The 21,052-nt window shown below is 37.3% G+C and overlaps 2 protein-coding genes across 4 annotated transcripts; both read right to left on the minus strand.

The window, feature by feature from the left end:
• Positions 1-2,918: 2,918 nt before the first annotated feature.
• On the minus strand, positions 2,919-4,973 carry LOC121805466 (putative squamosa promoter-binding-like protein 19). Of its 3 annotated transcripts, none has more exons than XM_042205334.1 (3): positions 4,747-4,973; positions 3,868-4,183; positions 2,919-3,533 (listed from the first exon to the last, which is right to left on the minus strand). In XM_042205334.1, exons 2-3 carry the CDS (start codon positions 4,059-4,061, stop codon positions 3,074-3,076), a joined length of 654 nt encoding a protein of 217 aa, XP_042061268.1. In that variant the 5' UTR covers positions 4,062-4,183; positions 4,747-4,973; the 3' UTR covers positions 2,919-3,073. The 3 variants fall into 3 exon arrangements, with proteins under 3 accessions (XP_042061268.1, XP_042061270.1, XP_042061269.1); XM_042205336.1 differs by having other exon boundaries at positions 4,558-4,973; XM_042205335.1 differs by having other exon boundaries at positions 4,280-4,973.
• Positions 4,974-14,478: 9,505 nt separating this feature from the next.
• LOC121805927 (probable DNA primase large subunit) lies at positions 14,479-20,508 on the minus strand. Its single transcript, XM_042205971.1, has 20 exons — positions 20,243-20,508; positions 19,768-19,829; positions 19,556-19,659; positions 19,372-19,453; positions 19,212-19,271; positions 19,072-19,120; positions 18,952-18,971; positions 18,676-18,759; positions 18,530-18,594; positions 18,366-18,414; positions 18,244-18,291; positions 18,069-18,158; positions 17,927-17,986; positions 17,539-17,598; positions 17,104-17,178; positions 16,656-16,741; positions 16,172-16,265; positions 15,975-16,082; positions 14,926-14,978; positions 14,479-14,700 (listed from the first exon to the last, which is right to left on the minus strand). The coding sequence occupies exons 1-19, from the start codon at positions 20,382-20,384 to the stop codon at positions 14,958-14,960; spliced, it is 1,359 nt and encodes a 452-aa protein (XP_042061905.1). The 5' UTR covers positions 20,385-20,508; the 3' UTR covers positions 14,479-14,700; positions 14,926-14,957.
• Between the last annotated feature and the right edge of the window lie 544 nt (positions 20,509-21,052).

Consider the following 21,052-nt stretch of genomic DNA (forward strand, 5'->3'; position numbering starts at 1 on the left):
TATTTTGATCCGCTCAAGGATACAATGTTAGAGCTGTGTATTATATCTAATGCTATTCCAACTGGGAGATTGAAAGATTAATAGGCTAGATTAGATTAATAGGAAATAATTCTATTGGGCTTGGTCCAATGTTACAATTATTCTATTATATATATGTTCTATTGTAGAGAACATAACACACAGAAAACCTAATTTTCTAAGAGAGAAAGACGGCGCTACGTTCACCAAGAGATTTCCTAGCTTTCTCTATAGAATGATTGTACCGAGGAATTGTTCATGCATCGGATCATAATACTCGTGGACCTCGATAGTAGTGAATTCAACTTGCATGACACAATCGTAGAAGAAAACAACACAACAAGTAAGATTTAGTTTCGTTGTGTATTACGTTCTCAACTTACAATATAATTATGAATCTAGAATTGTTATTATTGTCTGCAATTTCCGCTGCGCTCATTAGATGAATACAAGAATTCCTAACAGAGATTTCTGTCTAGTGGAATGTTGATATGAATTCCTTTCCTTTAACTCTTTCCATCCATGTAGATTTTAGAAAGTAGAATTTGTGAGTCGGACATAATGAAAAGGATCTTCATTGGCATCGGAAGACAGAGATGGTGTGAGAGGGTCATAGCTGCCAATAGATGGCAGACAAAAATGAAAGTGAACCTCCACAGTGAAAAATACAACAGAACATCCATACCGTAGGATCGTAGGCAACTAAAAAACCGAATTCAATGACATTTTCCGACCCTCAGCGATGGTGGGATCGATTGCTCTCCCCAATATGGGCATATTTCTTTTTTGAAATCTAAGACCATTGCAAAAAAAACTAGAGTGAGACAAATATTAGAATGGACCATCTAAATTATTCAAACTCATAAATGTTTTAGCTAACTTAATTTAATTGATCTAAATCCCGGGACCATATTGGATATATACATGCAATTTCTTATTATAACGTGTCACAATAGTAAAAGCTAATTCCATTATAGTTTTATCACATGCATGTTTTCACTTTAGTAATCCTGAATTTGGCAATTTCAAACGTGATCATCGTGCAATTTATATATGTGTATTATACATTAGGATTTTAATTAGGTGGTGTTTAAGGACAAACAAGATGGTCCCTTTTGAAAAACATGAAACATCGATAAAATGTTGAGAATGTGATAATGTTGTGCTAGTGTCCGACTACATTTCATCATGTGATGATGAGTGTCTCACATCTTTCATTTCATGGGTATTTTTGTCAATTCCTAGTGTCCTAATTTGTTTTTTTTTAAATTTTATTATTGAGTCACAGTACACATGACGGATCTAAGAAATGAAACTCGTGAGGTCAAATACAGTGAAGAAGATAGTCGCTGACAATAAATAGCGAACAAAGAACGAAAGCAGATCTCAACTCCAAAGAGTTAGGTGGAGTTTCCGCACCATTGGTCGGCGACAACTTCAAACGCTTAATTTAATGGAGTTTTCGACTCTTATGGACATCGATGTAGTTAAAGGCTCAAATGAGACATTATCAAACTAGGTTTAATATAGGTGTCAAAAATAGTGTGACCCAAAATTTTGTTGGGTCAAATAATGTTTAACCATGTCTTATACAAGCCCAATGAATTTGGGGTTATTCAATTTGATCTAGGCTCAACCGTGATTGTTTTTTGGTATTTCATTGTCCTAATATTCTAATGACTTACTATTTTCTAACTGATTTGATTTGTTGGCATCTCTCTGATCTTTGGTTGAAGATGGATGGATTTATGTTACTCAACCACGTCCTTTTGATTTAGTTATTCAATTTTTGATACTCCTATAAAAAATGCTCAAAATTAAAATTGATCGAGCGACAAAATAGCAATATAGAAGTAGTTCAGAATAAAAGGCATGGAACTTATTTATCTACCTTTTCCAATATATTAAATTTCCTCTGTTTTGTACGTTTTGTAAGCGTATAGTAAAAAACCAACCGAATTGTTGGTGATTTGGTTCCTTACTTAGAAATGGCTATTTTGAAAATTTAATGAAATTCGGTTTTCAGTTATGTTTTCATAGAAAAGGAAAACGAACAAATTGGATTGTAATTGAATCACATCATTAAAGAATAGCTAAAATAGGCAAATTATAAATTGCTTTTTTTTCTAATGGGAAGTTTCTTTTAGAAAAATTAAAATCTTAATTTGAGTTAAATAGACAAAAATACCTTTCATTGTACTACAACAACACAATTTATACTTGTGTGGCAACGCAAATTTGCACGACTTTAATGCGATATTAAATTTAAATATTGTGTCAAAAGTAAACTCACTGGTGAGATATTTAACTATTTACATTAATTATTTTATCAGTAGCAATTTTTTGATCTTCGTGGAAATATTATTGGCGTTCGACGGTTTTGAACCATAACACTAGAAGGCACGAGTGATTATTTGTATGTTGTCTGAGAATAAAGTAGTTAATGTCGGAGAGTAAAGTTTCGTGTCTGATTTTGGCCTCGAGTTTCGAATCCACTTGGACACAATTCTTAAATTTAATATTCCAATTTGCCAAAATAAATAATGATGTAGTACTATTACAAATCAAGTTCAAGCATATCAAACATTGATTTCAAAAAGACTACTTTAATCCATTCAAATTTTTACCATTAGAGAAACCTAGAAATGAGGTGATGGGCTTGCTTTATGAGGACATAGTTTTGGAATTTGAAAACTAACAAAAGAATGGAAAAATTAAAAAAAGTTACTCTAATCCATTCATAATTGGGATTTTATCCAAATACTGGGAAAAAAGAATCTAGCATACACATATAACTAAGAAAGAATAATTAAAAGTTGTGTACAAATTACAATATGGTGCATCTTTATTGATTCTCAACTGAATTTTATCAATCCCAAATTAAATCTGATTACTCACAATTTATATTAGGTGCAGCCAAGAATCACTGCAGAATCATATTATCATTAATCCAAGTCCAAATACAGTGATTCTCATTCTCTTTTGTAGAGATAAAAACATGATTGAAACATGAGATAGAAAAGACATTTCTTGATGAGGATGATGATTGAGCTAGTCAGTCCCACATGAAGGAGAGAGTTTGATGGGATGATCCCACATTCTGGTGAGGAAAATGCAAGGCGGGAGAAGTGGTGGTCTGGTGGTAGTCGATGGCAGGAGGCGGCGATGACAGAAGAGAGAGAGCACCTTCACATTCCATCATCACATTTTGTGACACAAAGGCTGAGGAAGACGAGGAGCTGCTGATCATTATATTATCCATGTAGCTGAGCTGCTGTTGCAGCAACGAGCCTTTGATCACATTCTCGTCTTTCACCCCCGCCCCGGCCCAAGGGTATCCCACCATACCACCACCACCAGCAGCAGCTACAATCTGTGGTGGCGCGGTGTTGAATGACACGAGCCTCTCATCCACTCCACTACGCGCCTGGGCCTTCCTACGCCTCCTGTTGTGCCCATCGAGACGTTTCCTGCAGCTCCGTTTCCCCTCATCAAACTCCACCAAGGAGTGGAACCTATTCAACAACTCTAATATCAGGAAAACATTTGGACTAATCACAATCACTAAACTAAACACTTTGTATTAAGATTTCATAATGTTTCTCATAGTGAATTTGAATAACAACATATCAATCATATCCACATATGGACCAATCACAAATACAATTATACAAAAGTTAACTAAAGTAAACATTTTGTATTAATTAAGTTGGTTTTCTTATAGTGAATTTGAATTTGGACTATTCAAAAACAACATGTCAATCATATCCATATTTGGACTAATCATACAAAATTTAAGTAGTTAAAACAAATTGTAATTGATTAAGTTGGTAGAGCAATAGATGCAACCTGCTGCACTGCTGGCAAAACCGCTGCTCTCGGCCTTCGATGGTGACCCTCGGGGTCTTGGAGTGCGTTTCGCAGACCTTGTGCCGCCTGTGGTAGTCTCTGCACACGCTTAAATCCGCGCTGCATCCGTCCACCAAGCAATGAGCCACATTTGCAGGGGGGGCCTTGGCCCTCTTTGAACATGATGCTTCCATTTCAAACAACCTCAAACACTCAAACTTTTCTCCTTCTCTCCCAAGCAAAATTAGTAAAGGCAAGACAGTAATTAATCTACTCAAACCACTTTTGCCCTCTTCAAACCAACATTCTAGCTAGCCTGCCATAAAAATTTATTAAAAAAAAAAAGTCACCAACTAAATGTTTCAAGAAACAGAGAAACCAAAGCAAGTTTGAATTTTTCTAGTGTTCCCACCTCCAATCAGATCTTTCCTGTCCAAATTGTAGCTAGGCAGCCAAAAAAGACATGATTTTTTTTGGTGTTGAAACTCTAAAGTGGTAACATATTTCACATCCCACAAAAAAATACAAACTTGAAAACATATGAACAAAGACTTGATTTTTATGAATGTCCCACTAGTGCAAATAGGGAGTGGGGAAAAGGGAGGAAAAAACACATTAATTTTCGTATCCTGTCAGAATTTAAACACTAGAAACCACAGAAATCAGTAATATTCATTTCAGAGTACTTACTCAATTGAATAGGTTTAACAGTAATTTGCTGCAACTATGTAAAACTAGGAAATGAGTGTAAACTGTATAGGGTCCCAGAGAGAGATGGAACTGTTGTACCTCAGAAATCAAACAAAGATAGTGGTAATACTTGAAATAGGAAGCAAAGAAAGTGAAATAGGAAGCAAGTACTAATAAACAAAGACTTACAGACAAGTGGAAGGAAATGGTGAAGATTGACTTGTCTTCCCAGCCTTTCATTCTCTGAGGTCACCATTATATATGATCAATGAGCAAAAGCTATGTTAATGAAGGAGGGTTTAAATGAATAGAAGTAGTAGTAGTTATAACAAGAGTTTATATAAATGTCAAATGGACAAGATAGAGAAAGGCAGAGAGATATGCAATAAGAGAACAAAATAGTCTTCAATGAGAGATTATATGAGAATTATTGTAGAAGACCAAGATCTACTCCCCATGGATCATTTTGTATCATCGTTTGGAGTGTTTTTAGGTCTATTAATTTAAAATGATAAAACTAATAGTATCCATCCCGTTCCAGAAAAATATGAATATTTGGGACGAAATGGGGATTAATGCATAATTGTTAAAGTAACATAGATGGTGAGAATGAGAGTTAAAATAGTGTTAGTGGATAGTGAGACCTGCATTATTATTAGTGTTTAATAGTGGACCCTAACGACATAAGTTTTAAATAAATTAATGTATATGGGTATAACTAATAAGTTGGAGAGAACTTTCCATAAATGGAAATATGCGGTTTTTATGGGACAGTCGGAAAATGAAAGTGTTTTATTTTTATGGAATAGGGAGAGGGTATGATATGCTATGCACAAAATTAAACATTGATTTTAAGTGTACTTTGTTTATACTATGTTCAATATTTTTATCGGACAAAACTGAATAAACGTGCTAAAAGATGAGAGGAATTGAATACACATTATGGCTAATTACACCTCTTATATCATCGTCAGGTAGACAATCAAGACGTAAGTTTGGTTGTCAGGTTGATATTTCAATCATCGAAATTTTTTTGAAACATTTTATTCCAAAAAAAACAATGAACATAAAATAATCATTACTTAAACGATGGGGTATTTTCAAATGAATATCTTAATATCAATCATTTACCCTGAAATTAAAAAGTAGGAGTAAAAGTCTTGCACATGTCCACAAAGCAAGGAAGATGCCAGGAAGAAAGCTGGCTGTTTTTATCGTGTTTTTTACACTTTTTAGAGATGTGGGCTTTTCAGACAAACAGATTTAGAGCAAAGATCACAAGTTTAGCTAAAAGTACACCTTCCCTTTTGGGGTAGTAGATTTGTCATAAGTGATTAAAAACTAATTTATCAAGATTAAAGAAATGAGTTTAGAGCATCCACATCCGTGCTCTTGCCAACGAGCACGAATGTGGGTCAGGACCCACTTTTACTACATGCTCTTAGGCAAGAGCACAACACGCACATCCCTGCTCTTCCGCAAGGACATGCTCAAGGGTCCCATCATTCTATTATTCAATTTAAATAAAAACATTTCCACAATATTAAAATACATTAAAAATATCCAAAATACTAGTACTAATTACTAAAAAATTAAAAATTACATAATTAAAATCCTAAAAATTAAAATTTTCATAATTAAAGTCTTCAAAAATTAAAAATTACATAATTAAATTCATAAAATTAAAAAAATCCACTACTCGTGGACGAATTTCACCCAAATAGATGATGAATGTGTGTATTTATAGATGATTTTGAGATTAAATTTTTTTTAAAATAATTTTTAAAAAATTTCAAAAAATGGAAATAAAATCTGTATATTTTTGGGAATCCGAATTTTTTTTTTAATTTTTGGTATTATTTTCGATTTTTTTTAAAAAAAATGCCAACGGCCAATAGAAATGTGGATGCTCTAAGGTCATCCACAACGCTGTCACTAAACCGTCCCTTATCCGTCCCTTAAATTACTATTCGTGGGCCTCATTGTACTTTTTTACTCCATCCCTTAGCATAGCCACTGCCACATCATCAGCACTCAAAATCCTCCTGCCACATCATCTAAACAAGCAAATAGTCCAGCAATAGCTCAGCCATAGCCTAGCCACATAATATCCACATCACTATTAACAAATATATACAAAATGAAATAATTAACAATCACACAATATACGAAATTTAATTTACGAGACATATACGGGAAAAGATTAATAATAATATTAAAAATTTAAAAAGTACAATAATTTTAAAAATACAATAATTTAAAAAAAATACAATAATAAAAAGGAGTGCCAATTCACTCCTCGTCTCCGTCGTCGCCGCCTCCGTCGCTGTCGCCACCATCGCCGCCGCCACCACCACCGCGGCCGGTCTCCCTCCGTGCCGCCTCCAACTCGTCCTGCAGGCTCATGAGCAAGGTTTGAAGCACGCTCTTCTCCATGGGATCCGTCGCCACCCGCCATTCGGCCATCGTCTTGATCAACTGAGCGCGCGTTTGGGTGCGAGCGAAGAATTTGAGATCCTCGGTGGATTGGCCAAGGGGGGATGCTGACTGGACCTCCTGGGAAGCCCCGGCGTTCCCCCTCGCCTCCCGCTGAGTGCGCTTGCGCCCCATCGGGCGAGGTCGGCCACCGACTGAACGCGGCGTGGGGAACTCCTGCGTCGTCTCGGGGAGGTCGTGGGAACCACCGCTGCTGCCGCTGAAATCGCCGGTGTAGTTCAGTCGTTGCTTCTTCGGCCAGCCAGAGTCGACACCTACTCGGAACTTCTCGGACTCGTTCAGCACAAGATAGCAGTTCCAGTAGGTGAAGTCCTTGTATACCCCCTTCAGTGGGAAAGCTTTCTCAGCTATTCTCCTGCAGTCCTCCTCCGTTTGGCCACTGCTCATCATGCGGAGTGCGTTGGTGTACAAACCCGAAAATTGGGAGACCGCACCCCTGATTCGGTTCCAGGCCTTCCGGCAATCCTCCCCGTTGCGTGGCCTCCCCTCCGGGCAAAATCTCTGGTAGGCTGCTGCTATCTTGCCCCACATGTTGACGATCCTCTGCTCGTTCGAAACGAGAGGATCGTCGCAAACACTCACCCACACCTTGCAGTGCGCGACGTTCTCCTCGTCCGTCCACCTCCTCCGTACCTCCTCCTCACCCGGCTGCGACGACTTGCCGACCTTCTTCTTGCCCTTCTTCGCGGGGGCGCCACGCCCCCGCTCTGCCCCCCCCCTTCAACGAGAGTTTCCAGAGCTCCGGGAGTATCAAACACCAAGTCATCTAAGGAGAAACTATCAAACCCCAAGGGCGTTTGGGTCGATGTGTGCGATGAACTAGTCGAAAAATCTAAACTGGGTGATAGACATCCCTCGCCGTCGCCGGGGACCCCCCAGAAGTCCACTGTGTAGCCGGTACGACCCCCAGAGTCCCCTGTGTCGGCGGTACCCCCCCCGGGCATCATCTGCATCCCGGGTGCCCATCCCGTTGGTGCCCACCCCGGTATCGCCGGATACCCCCCCGGCGGACTCCCCCCCCGTTGGCGGCCCGGAATACATCTGCTGCCACTGGTACATATTGTAGTACTCGGGCATCTGACCCCATCCACTTCCCACGGGGATCGACGGAGTTTTTGACCCGCTACTCCCGGAAGTAGGCTCGTTGTTGAGATCCATTTCCCTTGTTGATCTTGTACAGAAATTAAGATAGAGAGAGTACTCGTTAAAACAAGTGGTGCGAATGAAAATGACGAGCAAAGCGCGTATATATAGTGTTTCGGAAAAAAAAATTTAAATTTCGCGCTAGGCGGTGCGCTGGGTGATCCGGGCGCTGCAATAGCGTCGAGCGGACCGCCCAGCGCCACGCGACCGCCCAGCGCTGCGCGGTTTCTCTCTCCATTCGCCCGCTGGGTGACTGCAATAGACCGCCCAGCGCCGGCGCTCGGCTGGGCGGTCGGCTGGGCGGCATTGTGGATGGTCTAAGGAATTGAACCTGCAACCCTCCGTCTCTTAACCGTCCCTTAAATTACTATTCATTCAATTTCATTTTTTATTTCTAACCAAATTCAATTAAAAAAACACACTTCATTAAAAATATAATAAAATTACAACATAAAATAAAAATACAACTTAAATTTTAAAAAAATAAAAAAAGGCATAATTAAAATCCTAAAAAATAAAAATGACATAATTTAAAATACAATTTTATAGAAAATAAAAAAAACTACTCCGCCGGCGAATCATCCCCCGAAGGCGATGGAGGTGCACTGAAGCCGTGAGGAGGTGGAATGCCAAGTTGTGCTGCCATAAACGTAATTCCGTTAAGCTAGGCTTGGTATTGGGCAGGCGTCATGCGGGAAGTGTCTGTCATTGTGGCAGTCATCTACATGGCCATAAGGGAGTTGGGGGTCCCCCCGAGCTCGAGCCCGCCTGGCTTGATTCGGCTCGGCCCCTCCTCCCTCTAGCCACCTTCGCCGCATTTCTCCCTTGCGGCCGACGGCACCCACGGGAGGACCACCCGGCATCGTCTGCCGGGGTCTCAACCTCCTGCGAGGTAAACTCTTGTGGCCCGCTGCCCGAACCGCTCTCACCAGACGAGTATTGGCCACTCGCCGTGTGCTTCGTGCGCATCGAGGAGCCCGTGTTGGACCGCACACCACCGGCCCACATTTCCTTGTCCTTGACGACCTCCCAAACATCGACATATTTGAATTGTTTGCCGGTGTCGTCGAAGTAGACCTGCAAAGCCGACCTCAGAATGTCGGGTCACGTGGCTCCGCTTTGGTAATGAGCCGCTTCATTCTTGTGGATGGCGCAGAATCGTTTGACCTCTCTGTCAACTCGGTCAAAGTTATCGTGGAGCATCTTATATGTGCGTCGGCGGGACCCCTTCGGCTTAATTTGGTGGTAGGCCTTGGTGACCTTTTCTCAGAAGCACTTCCGGGGTTGTTGATTCCCGACGATGAGATCGTACGAGACGCTGATCTAGGCGTTGTACACCGCCAGTGTTTCTTTGGGGCCGTACGGATGCCGGCCTAGATCCTCCTACTCCTCCTCGTCCGCCTCCACCTCCACCCTGGAGCTTCCACCGCCTCAGCCTCCTCCCCCGCCTCGGCCTTCTTCCGGAATGGGTTCAGCGTAATAATCCTCCCGAATCTGGGATAATCTCTGCGAATACCGCGGGGCAGAGGAACGGGCGTATGCATCCACGTCAAAATTGGGTGGTTGGTACCCCCGGCGTCGACGAACCCTGGGTGCCCGACATCGACGAACCGGAACCACCCAATGTGTTGTACATGCTCCCCCAGTCGCCGAACGCATTGAGATCCCACCCGCCGGAGTCGCCACTGCCGGAGTTTCCGTCGGCGGACATTTTGTGATGAGATGTTAGGTGAAAATTGGAGAGGAAATGGAGATGATTTGGGAAGAATAGATGTGTAGTTGTGTGTGAAATGAGGATGAATTATGAGTATTTATAGAGTAAAAAATAAAAATAAAAAAATGAAAAACGGCTATAAACAGTAATATTACCGTTTTTTATTTTTTATTTATTTATTTTTTATTTAATTCAAATTTTAAAAAAAATGAATTATTGCGTCAGCGTGACGATGCCCACTCACGGGCCGGCGAGTGGGCGTCACGCATGGCGCCGGTGCACGCCACATCGCCTCAGCGCGTGGCGAGACGTCTCGCCATTCGTCATGCCGTGACGGACATGGAACGGGCTGGGGACGAGACAGGTCGCTGCAACGCGTCACGCTGCCGTCTTGTTCCTTCATGACGGAATACGGGCCACCCGTGTGACGCGTTGCGGGGGCCTTATAATGATAGTTGGGGAAAGGAGAAAGATAGGCCCTATATAAAATGAGTGGATGAGAAAGGGACAGGGTGTATACACATGTGACTTTTAATCCTTTCATCTTTTTTTAACTTTTTATGTGAGGAGGGAAAAAAGTAAAGTACAAATCAATAGAAATTTGAGGTGAGTTTGTCTACCATATTTGCTACCATGATATCATATTGGCTTTTCCAAAGGTGCATTTCACTTCATCAAGGTGACTAGAAGGAATTGTCGGAAAATCCTAAAAATCAGTTGAAATTTAGATTTATTTGTAATTATGTCATAGTGATTTTTTTAATGAAATTATATTTAATATGACAGCCGTAAAATCATATTTTAAAGCTAGAGCTGATGAGTTAAACAATGTCCTGTATTCATAAAGAATATAACATTGTTCAATTGGAAAACATCAATATTGTATCACACATAAACAACTTGATTTTTTACTATGCTATCACACTAATACAATTTCCTTATTTTTCGACTGGTTTTTAAAATTACAAAACAGATTAGAATTTGATCATACGTTAGTATTTTTTCCGAAAATTTATTTTTATTATAAATAAAAGTTAGGAAGTTATTTGGTCCCACTTATAATGATACTAGTTAAAATGTTGACTTAGGAAATGTGATACACATTCAACAATAAATTTAATATGATTCAGTTCACACCTTATATTCAAGTTTACTTTTTTTGATAAAAAATTTTAGTTTACTTTGATGGAGTTAAATGAGTTCCTTTCCCAAAAATACACAAAATGCATTTTTAAATTGTTCCAACGTGTTGAATATCATGCAATTCCTTATCCAATTATTCTTGATTAGATAATGCACAAATTATCTTGATTTCTTTAAGTTGGTCCAATTAATATTGATCACGGTGGAAGTAATATTATCATTTACACATTGAAAGTTTAAGTGCTATTAACAATGGAAAAGTGACATCTTTGAATTCAATTTCACAAATCGGAACGCAAAACACGTTGAACAAATGTGTGATGGCCATGAATTGCTATTAATGTTGTAAATTGTGGTCCACACAATTATGGGATTTTAATAAATATACTATCAAATACTAATAACTTTATTGACAGATGCTATCCAATATTTTAATTTCGTTTTCAAAATTTAAATAAATTCAATTTTTAGCTGGGAATATTCGTGTTGGCAATATAATATATGCATTAAATTATGACGTGAATTGTACAAAAATGCACTTTATTATTTTTTTCCCAATTATTAAGTTGATGCACATTTTCGATTGTCAAAGCAATAATTATGTATAATTATAACTAGGCTTCCTTATTTTCCCGCTGTTTCTTATATAGATATGTAATTAGATTTTGTTAGTTTATTACTCCCTCTCGTTCAAAATAGATATCCCATATTTGAATGGCGCAATTTTTTAAAAATTATTTAACTTTATGAAAAAAATTAGTGGAAAAAGTTAGTGGACTGTGAGTCTTTACTCTTTAGTACTATAATAATTGTGGATATAAGAATTAGTGGAATGTGATGATCTATTAAATATAATTTGTATAATTTAAATAAAATATTTATTGTGGTCCGGTCAAATTAGAAAATATTATGAGATATTTATTGGGGATCAAATGAAGTGTTTGGTAGATATAAGTTCAAATCATGGAGTTTGATTTGATTTAGAAGTCTAGTATAGTTATCTGTTAGAGTTGTATTTAAGTTGGAGTCGTTTTTATCGAGTTTTATAAATAGGATTTTTCTCCCTATTTTTGTTGTGGCCTTTTTAGAAGATTAAAAAAAGTGGTCTCTTAATCATACTATAAGAGAATTTATGACATGATACGCCCAATTATCAATCTATATCAATTTCACTTTCCACACAAGGGATCCACCATGCAATTAGATTATAAGTATATTACTAATATAACAAATTATTTTCTCGTTGGAAATTCATGCATTTTGTTGTTGTTTTAGCAATTTTGCTGGAGAAAATAATTGTGGAGTTTGTCTAAGATACATAAAAATTTTATACTTAAATTTGTATGGTTCCAAGATAGTGCCAAAAACTTTAATGGTAGATGTGTTTCTTTCACTTACTTATGTAGAATGTGGGCACCAATTTTCAGAGCTAAGTCGCTTTCAATCCTATCCATATTTGGGTTGAAATATTCTTTGGTGGATACAGGATTTGATTTTGAGTCATCTCTTCATTCTTAAATGTCTTATTCTCATTTTTTTTTTCTAATCATTTTTTTTTCTTAGAAAATAAAAGTAATAATAATTCTCCATCTATCCTCGCGATACTCTACCAAAGGCCCGAGCATTAGAGCTATTTGTTGTTTTGAAAAAATTCAGTACAAAACACCTGCATGATTTTTTTATGTAAATTGTAAAAAAAATGGATTTAGAAAAACCAAAAATTAGCCAAAACTTTCATGAAAAACTGGAAAATAACTCAGTTTAATAAATACAAAAAGTTATCCTGCACATGTGAACTCATCCCGGCATGTCTGATATGTGGCCGAAATTAAGATTGTGAAATGTCGAATCGAATCGAATCCCACTGCTCCTAGTATATACAGTACATTTATTAAAAATTCAAATATTAAAGTATAAATTTATTTTTTTCCTATAAATAATATTAGATCCTTAGATGTTTCATCGAAGAAAAATCACAATTGCTTCTAAAATCATTTTTACTTCTTTTTAATTCTTACTGGTACTTCATCTATCTAGCATTAGAAGTCTCTTTTGAGTTCAGCATGAGTTTGAAGAAATACTCCATCCGTCCACCATTATGAGTCTTATTTCTTGGTAGCATGGGTTTTAAAAAATGTTAAGAAAAATGGGTGGAAAAAAAAGTTAGTGGAGTGTGAGTCTCATTTGTATATAGTACTCCCTGCGTCCCATAAAAATAGGTGCATTGGCACGGGAATTAAGACAAAATTGGTAAAGTAAGAGAGAAGAAGAAGAATAGTATAGTAGAGTAAGAGAACGGATGAGAATGGTAGTTAAAGTAGTGTTAGTGGATAGTGGGACCTACATTATTAAATTGATATAAATTTCCAAAAATTGAATGCACATATTTTTATGGGACGGAGAGAGTATTAGTTTTAAATGAAATGTAAATGAAATGAGTTAGTGGAATAATAATGAACCGGGACTTCTATTCGCGAACAGACTAAAATGAAAAAGCGAGACTCCTGTTCACGGACGGAGGGAGTATAAAAGAAAGTTGGTGGAAAAGGATAGTGGAATGTAAGTGAAATATGAAGTCTACCTAGCATTTATATTAAAAGTGAACCGAAACTCCTAATTGTAGACATACTAAAATGTTAAACCGAAACTCCTAATTGTAGACATACTAAAATGTTAAACCGAAACTCCTAATGGAAGAGTGATGGAATACTAATTCTATGGGAGTATCATGATACCTATATGATGGTAAAAGGAACAGGACGAACCAGTTAGGTTTTTGTACAAAGTAATTAGGTAAAAATCAATTCAAGCATGATTTAGTTAAACTTAATTGATATAAAAATACTGTGATTCACAATCCTATTTCAGTAACTAATTCTTATATTTTTGTCATTTAAATGCTTTGGTCTTGTTAACTTAGATACCCATATGGATTGCAAGTTCGCAACAGAAAATTTGGTTCTGATTTTTTTTTAGCTATATGTAAAATATTGTGCCTATGTTGATCGACATACCTATTCTCTTGCCTTCATAGATATGTTTTTTACAAATCCCAGCATACAAAAGGAGAAAATAGTAAAGTTTGTGTACGTTAATGTAAATAAACCTTTACTAGCATCTTTCTTCACGTGTAAGTTTTAACATCCATTCCTATCAAGATTCAATAATTGGCAAAGACCTAATATATATGTAGGGTAGTTTCTCATTAAATTTCTACAATATGTAGCTGTCAAAGAGTGATAAATTCAACCAAATTTATAATTGTAATTGATTAGTCTATCACAGTTATGATTAAAGCATATTTTTGAAATTATTTTCATCTCCATCAGCCTAACTCTGGATTTGATATCTGTTTCCCTTTTTCTGTTGCTATTTCTATCTCTACTAAACATATCATGATATGGGAATGTACAGAAATCAGAATGTTGAAAAGTAGCATTTCTTGTTACTTCTACCAAATAAATAAAACCACTTCTTTTTAAATAAAATGTTATGTTGTGAAATGCTAAAGTCTTAGTCATGATCTAAACAAGACTGATTTACAACTTACAAATTCATGGAAAGTGAAGCAACTTGGGCATAATCGGGAGTGGCGCTCGTATTGCACCACGACATATCTCACGCAGATTTTTCTTCATGTAATAAACCTGCTCACATAGAAGCAATATGTCAACAGAAGCTAACTAGCACCATTTTCTCCTAATTTGTTAGCATACCATTTCAAGCATCCATCTAGTTATCAAATTGAGTAGCAAGCCGTGGTAGTTTTGGAGCCATTGTTTTAAAGAAATTTCATCAAGCTTACATGAATTAAACTTAAAAGGAGAATGCAGCCGCTCACAAGTAGAAATTTAGGGGATTTGTACACTTACAAGGGAAATTTTTGGATGCCGAGACTTCCAATCTAAGTCCCCTTAGAATTATTCTGCATGTATAAAACTAAATTAGTATGAAACAGTGTACTATAACAAATTAGTGTATGTAACTGCATTGCAGAGTAGGGGCATAAAGCACCAATGAAACAAAGTTCCTCAAACATGCACAAATCCACTCACATACATATCTGGGTCCAGGTGAGCAAAGATCTCGTAAATCATGTCATATCTACATAAGAGGCTTTATGCTAGCCATAAAGTGGTGAATGGCAGCAAATGAAATGAGCCTACAATACTATACCCATATCAACTAATGATCAAAACAGCTTCACCCAAAGTGAGTGAAACTGGCAGAAATTTAATTCTGTCCATGTATCTGAACAGCATTGATCGTTTAAGGAATGAAACGTGGGAAATGACATTATTAGCTAACGAAATCTTTGGAGTAGCCTAGTTGGTGAATTAGGCTATCTCATGACTGAAGGATCATGGTTCATGAGTATAATTTCTGACAGCACCTTCTAAGATTGAGCTACTCAAAATGCATCTTTAACAATTTTCTGACAGCACATTAATTAAAAAATGAAAATAATAGGTATGATAAGCTTGAAATAGCTATCACATCATCGTCCACAAAGAAAGTAAACAATAAGACACAGAAAGTTTTAATTACTTTATACATAAGATTAAAAATGGCTACCATATTCAGAATTCAGTCCAAGTAAATTTCACTTTTATATTTTGAAATCTACTCTACATATGCTTCTTAACTACTGATAACAATATCTTTTTCATCACATGCAGAATTGGGTCACACTGGACCCAAATTCCAGGCACATGAACAATTATTACTGATTCTATGAAAAAAACAATTAAAAATTAAATATATACTGATGGATGAGTTATTAAAGGAAAGATGGGAAATTTATACAAAATGACACCCAAATAAAGCTTCCTGGTATAATACAAAATTAATAAATTGGCTATGCATAGAAATCAGCACAGGTCCCAACCAACCAAATTAAGGAAGTCCATAAATTTATTACCCTGGATTCCAAAATTGTTTTGCTGTCGCTGTAGTACTGATTTGGATGATTGATTCCCTGATCACAAGATGCTCCATGCACAGCTTCAAATGTTAAGGTGCATGCCAACTGCATAACAAACCTCATATTACTCACACTAAAAAGAGAAGGGTGTGGAAATGGAAACATACGAGCAAGTTTTGGTATCAAACAATAACCTGATAATGTTTATTCCGCACTTTATCCATCACATCCTCAAGTGCCCTGTTAGCTACTCCCATGTTATTAAGTGCTGCTCTCAAATTCTCCTCTCTGCTCTAGCAATATTGGCGAATTTCTTCTATCAGAATAGCATGAAAATGACAAGGCCATTGCAAATAAAAAGCGGAGAATTCAGTAGTTAGCAAATGTAAGTATGTAACGAGTGTGTTTCTATGCCTTTTGGAATCTATGTATGAGAAACAAAGAGGTGTGGCTTTATTGGTATTGGTATTGATAGGCTTTATTGGTATTGTTCCAAAACCAGTTTCTCAAAGTTCCTGCAGGGGTTGTCTAGGAGGATGTTGGCAGACTGCAAAAAAATTGCAGAAGTTTCTGCACAGCTAATTGGAGATGGTATGGTGTACATTGAGTTTGAAATTAAAAGGGTCAGCTCTTTCGAGTTTTGTAATGATCCAATGGCTTCATATAATAAAATTTGACCTTAAATGACGATAAGGGCACCCATGATGATCCCCTACACCTGGTGTTGATGATATTATCTTTTGGCATGAATAGGGTGTGTAATCCTGCACATTGACGGATACGTTTAAAAACAGTATAATTGCACTCAGAAACATACAAAGAATAAGTTAAAGGCTAGTGTCTTAGAAACTATTGAAAGAGATATATTAACACTGCTTTCAGTCTATGAAACTCTTTGACCAACAGTGAAGAAATTCAATGATAATGGATGTCATGCATGTAGATACAGCATTGTCTTGGCTGTTTTAGATAGCAACGATAGCATGTAATATAAATAAGGTAAACAGGTGTATGATCTCTATACACGAGTTATTTTAATTATGTATAGAGGTTGCTGAAAGAATACTTCCAGATTGGACTCCGTTGAGGTAAGGTTAATAATTCAGACACAGTGGAAACAAATTACCGTCCTCTTCCCTTCTTTTCCATAATTGTGTCGTATGCCGTATGCATATTCCTTGTCAAATCTTTCAGCACCAACCTAGAAAAGCAGCACAACCCACAGAATTAATTTAGGAGAAGAAAATATTAAAGAGTGTGAAGTAGATTCCATTCGCGTGTTGTGCTGACAATAGCATAAACTATGAATTGGTATTCAGAGATTATTATGACAGCGCATTAGATATCATAACCAACGAAATTGCAGATATCAATGTGCACAATCTGAAAATGCTACATTGATAATTTTCTGACATAAAAATAGAAGTGATACGTTCACTCAATCAGATTACAATCTTATTGAAATAGAATTGAGCTGATTATGTAACTGATCTCAAGATTCTCTGTCTAATACTGAGGCATGAGAAATACAATTATAAAAAATTAATTAAATTGTGATTACCTTTTTGGAAAATTCTGATTTCCAAAATGCAAGGGCATCATCCAGCTTGAGTCCAACGCCCTGATAACACATGCAAACAATATCACCTCTACAAAAAATTCAACGAGTTTCCTAGATAGCCTCAAAGTTTAAGCAGTAATTACTTTCTCAGCTCTCACAAATACTATACACACGTAATGGGATATGTATGGTATACAGAAGGAATACCATTGACTTGCAATACGAGTACAACCAACATTTAGGATTGTGATTTTGAACATTAAGCAAGGGGAAGTTTGGCATTTTTAATTAACTAGCATAAGTTTGATTTTTAAGTGTTTATATGTAAACTTAATCCTAGAGTTATACCCATGAGCAAGAGCAACATATAAAGAGTTCAGTAAAAGACCTTAAGAAAGAGACCCAATTGCATACGCCCTCCATGCTTCAAGTGATGATCCTCCTTAATCTGAAAGTTAAACAACAGAGGTTGCAAATGTTAAAACACCGTAAAGGAGCAGTATTTTTACAATCACAGACCCACTATTTACCTTTTCAAATAAATAACGCATGCAGAGAGGGAATGAACTTCTGGCGATTTGATCAATGTCTCTAAGAGATATCTCTCCAAAATCTTTTGGCTGCAGGGACACATTATATGTCAATAAACTGATTTTGACGTGGACAAACATGCAAATAAATTATGATCTTATCCTTTCCAATTACCTGGCTATAATCAGGACCTAAATAACTTGTGGATAGGGCTTCGACAATCTAAGTAAAGCAAAGATAATTAGATGCTACAGAAATTTATATATATTGATGAAGAATCACTTACGGACACCTACAGGAGTCAGGCGATCCTTCTCTTGCTCTCTGATCATAGACGTCCATTTTCTAAAAGCAAATAATACAGGTGCTATGTATTAGAGAATATGATCTAATGCTCTACAATGAAATTTACTTTTAATTATATTTTTTGCAATCAGTGTAGCCAAGAAATGAGAAGGACCTGTTAGTTAGTATGAGTGCTTTAGAGAGATGGCTGCGATAATGTGTCACAAGGAGGGAAACCACCTGCAAAGAAATCAGAGTTTAACAACAGAGTGATGGAAAGAAACCCACCTCTGCATAAAAGTGGTCTAGCAGCACAATCACCTGAGACCTAGCAACATAAGCATACCCCTTCATGATAAATACTTCTCGTCTTGCTACAAGGTCAGGAACTTTTTCAAATGGCGCCTTTATGTTATAACATAGGAGAAAAAGACCCAAAAGAGCATTAAGTCAGCCAAAACCAATATAATAGTTCTCAGTCACATTTGATTTTGTATTCTAGTGTTCCACCAAACTTTATTGGTAGTTGAGTCTTACTTGCACTTTTCTAAGCAGTATAAAACTACTTAGTAGGGAAGAGAGGAAGTTAGTAATTACCTTGTAATATATGGTATCAGCTGCAATAACAAATAGATAACGACAAATAAGGTGAAGCTATGAGATTAATAACAAATTCAGATTTGACTCGATTTTTCTAGAAAGTACTGAGAAACATACCACTGGAATTCATTGAGCGTGCTACTTTGTTCAATTTGTCTTTAAGATTCTGAAAACAAACCAGAAGAATATTTACTTTATTAAGAGTAAAGCTTGTATGACCTTGCATATGTGGTTGAAGCTTGGATAGCACTATTTACCTCGTATTCTGCATTGGTTATAATTTTGTAGGGCAGGTCAAACTCTGCCATCAATGCTATCTAGAGAGAAAACCCAAATGCAGGAGGTCAGTAACCTATTAAAATTATTCAAAGAACAAAACAAATTTCATCAAGGTAATAAATAATAATGATATTATACCTGAGCCTCAGAAGTTTCAAGTAGAAACCGATAACGAAACAGTGTTGTCTCCATTGAAAGGAACCATTTCCTTAATTCCTCCCTTCCAAATATTCAACAGATCAAAATTAGAAACTGAATATGCAATTCTGGGAGCAAGAAATGCTAGTGTGGCAGAAGGAAGATAAATAAAGGCATCTCTTACTCTCTGCAGTAGACAAGGCGTAGAACAAAGTGGGAAATGATGTCCTTGCTCATAACTTGAGATGCTTCTGGGTGACTCATGTGTACCTTCAATAATTCCTTTACCTGTATTGCAAACTATCAAACCCGAAACAAGCAGAACTATACAAAGATTCTCTGCCTTTTATCAGAAAAGACTCGGAAATGACGCAGATAGAAAAGATTTAAAATTACCACATTTTCCATCTCATTTGGCTTCTTCCCACGGGATAGTGCATCTGAAATTCCTTTGAGAACTGCACAGAAAAATCAAGCCATATGAAACTCATACATTCCGTGTTAACAAACACTAGTTATGGGGAAAAAACATCTATTTTTCAGAAAATACAACTATCAGGAAAAACACCATACAAATAATTATCCGACATTTTGCTAAAGCTCAAAACCAACCCTAAAAAATGATAACTTTACTCCAAGTCCTGCTTCCAGATGTAAAGAAATCAACAATACTCGATTCAAATGGAGCCAAATTCGTCACTAGATCCAGTTTACCAAGCTCAATTGTGAACTTAACACGAGGAAATTCAAATTAAAAGTACTCTTCTAGCAACAAATTCAGTCTCTATAAACTCAATCCAACAGATCCACACAAAACAAATCAGAACGTGCAGCGAATATCGACCAGACACACGAAAACAAAGAAATAAACCTCGAAGGCGGTGGACAGCATACAGCTCAAAATCTTCGAGCCGGACTTCGAGCTCCGGCGCCGAGCGGTATATCGGGATAGTCGGCGCGGCGTCGCTTGCTGGAGATAGAAAGGATTTCCTGCGTGAGCCGATGATTTCCATTTCGACAGCCAATTAACTGTTTGATAGCAGCAGGATCTAGAAGATTAACGGGGGGGGATCGATCGATAGAGAGAGAGAGCAAAAGTAGTGCTCAAGAGTAAAAATGGCGGGAAACGGCTCCCTCCATTTTGTTATGGGTTCTGCTTCATATGGTAAAGCCCATTACTTCACTTTTAAATCCCTACAGGCCCAAACTATAGATTTCAACGAATCAATTTTTTTGGGGGGATAAGTCGTCTGTGAATGTCTCCACAGTTTTTCGATTAGATTTTAGGGCATCCCCGATAGCTGACTAAAAGTAGGACTAGCGGTTAGGGCGTGGGGATGTCCACTATTGCGTTAGGCTAACACGACAGACGTCCCAAAGTAGGACGAGCGCTCATACGCCTCCCTTCACGACGGACAAGAGGTCGTCCGTCTGGCTTATCCTTTTGGCGCTCGTCCGCGCGCTCATCCACTATTGTGGATGCTCTTACTGGGTTGTGGTTAGTCCTACTGATGTGGCAGATTGTGATTAGTCCTAGTGACGTGACCGAACGTGTTTTTGATCAATGATAGTGCTAGGTTATTGGTTAGTCCGTACTACTGCGGATGCTCTTACTTTTCTGAAAAATTGTTTTGAGTTCATTTTTTTTTCATTTCTCTAGAAACACGGCTACCATTGAAAA

This window comes from Salvia splendens, chromosome 5 (genome assembly GCF_004379255.2).
Source record: "Salvia splendens isolate huo1 chromosome 5, SspV2, whole genome shotgun sequence".
In the NCBI taxonomy this organism is placed as follows: Eukaryota; Viridiplantae; Streptophyta; class Magnoliopsida; order Lamiales; family Lamiaceae; genus Salvia; species Salvia splendens.

Excerpts from the sequence above, each read along its gene's own strand:
- LOC121805927 (XM_042205971.1), bottom strand. The coding sequence starts at position 20,384 with ATGGAAATCATCGGCTCACGCAGGAAATCCTTTCTATCTCCAGCAAGC. Across the intron at positions 18,415-18,529 it reads GCACTCATACTAACTAACAG|AAAATGGACGTCTATGATCA; the intron begins GTCCTTCTCATT and ends ATTTGCTTTTAG. Across the intron at positions 14,979-15,974 it reads AAACAATTTTGGAATCCAGG|AATAATTCTAAGGGGACTTA; the intron begins GTAATAAATTTA and ends TTATACATGCAG.
- LOC121805466 (XM_042205334.1), bottom strand. The coding sequence starts at position 4,061 with ATGGAAGCATCATGTTCAAAGAGGGCCAAGGCCCCCCCTGCAAATGTG. Across the intron at positions 3,534-3,867 it reads TTTTGCCAGCAGTGCAGCAG|GTTCCACTCCTTGGTGGAGT; the intron begins GTTGCATCTATT and ends GTTGTTGAATAG.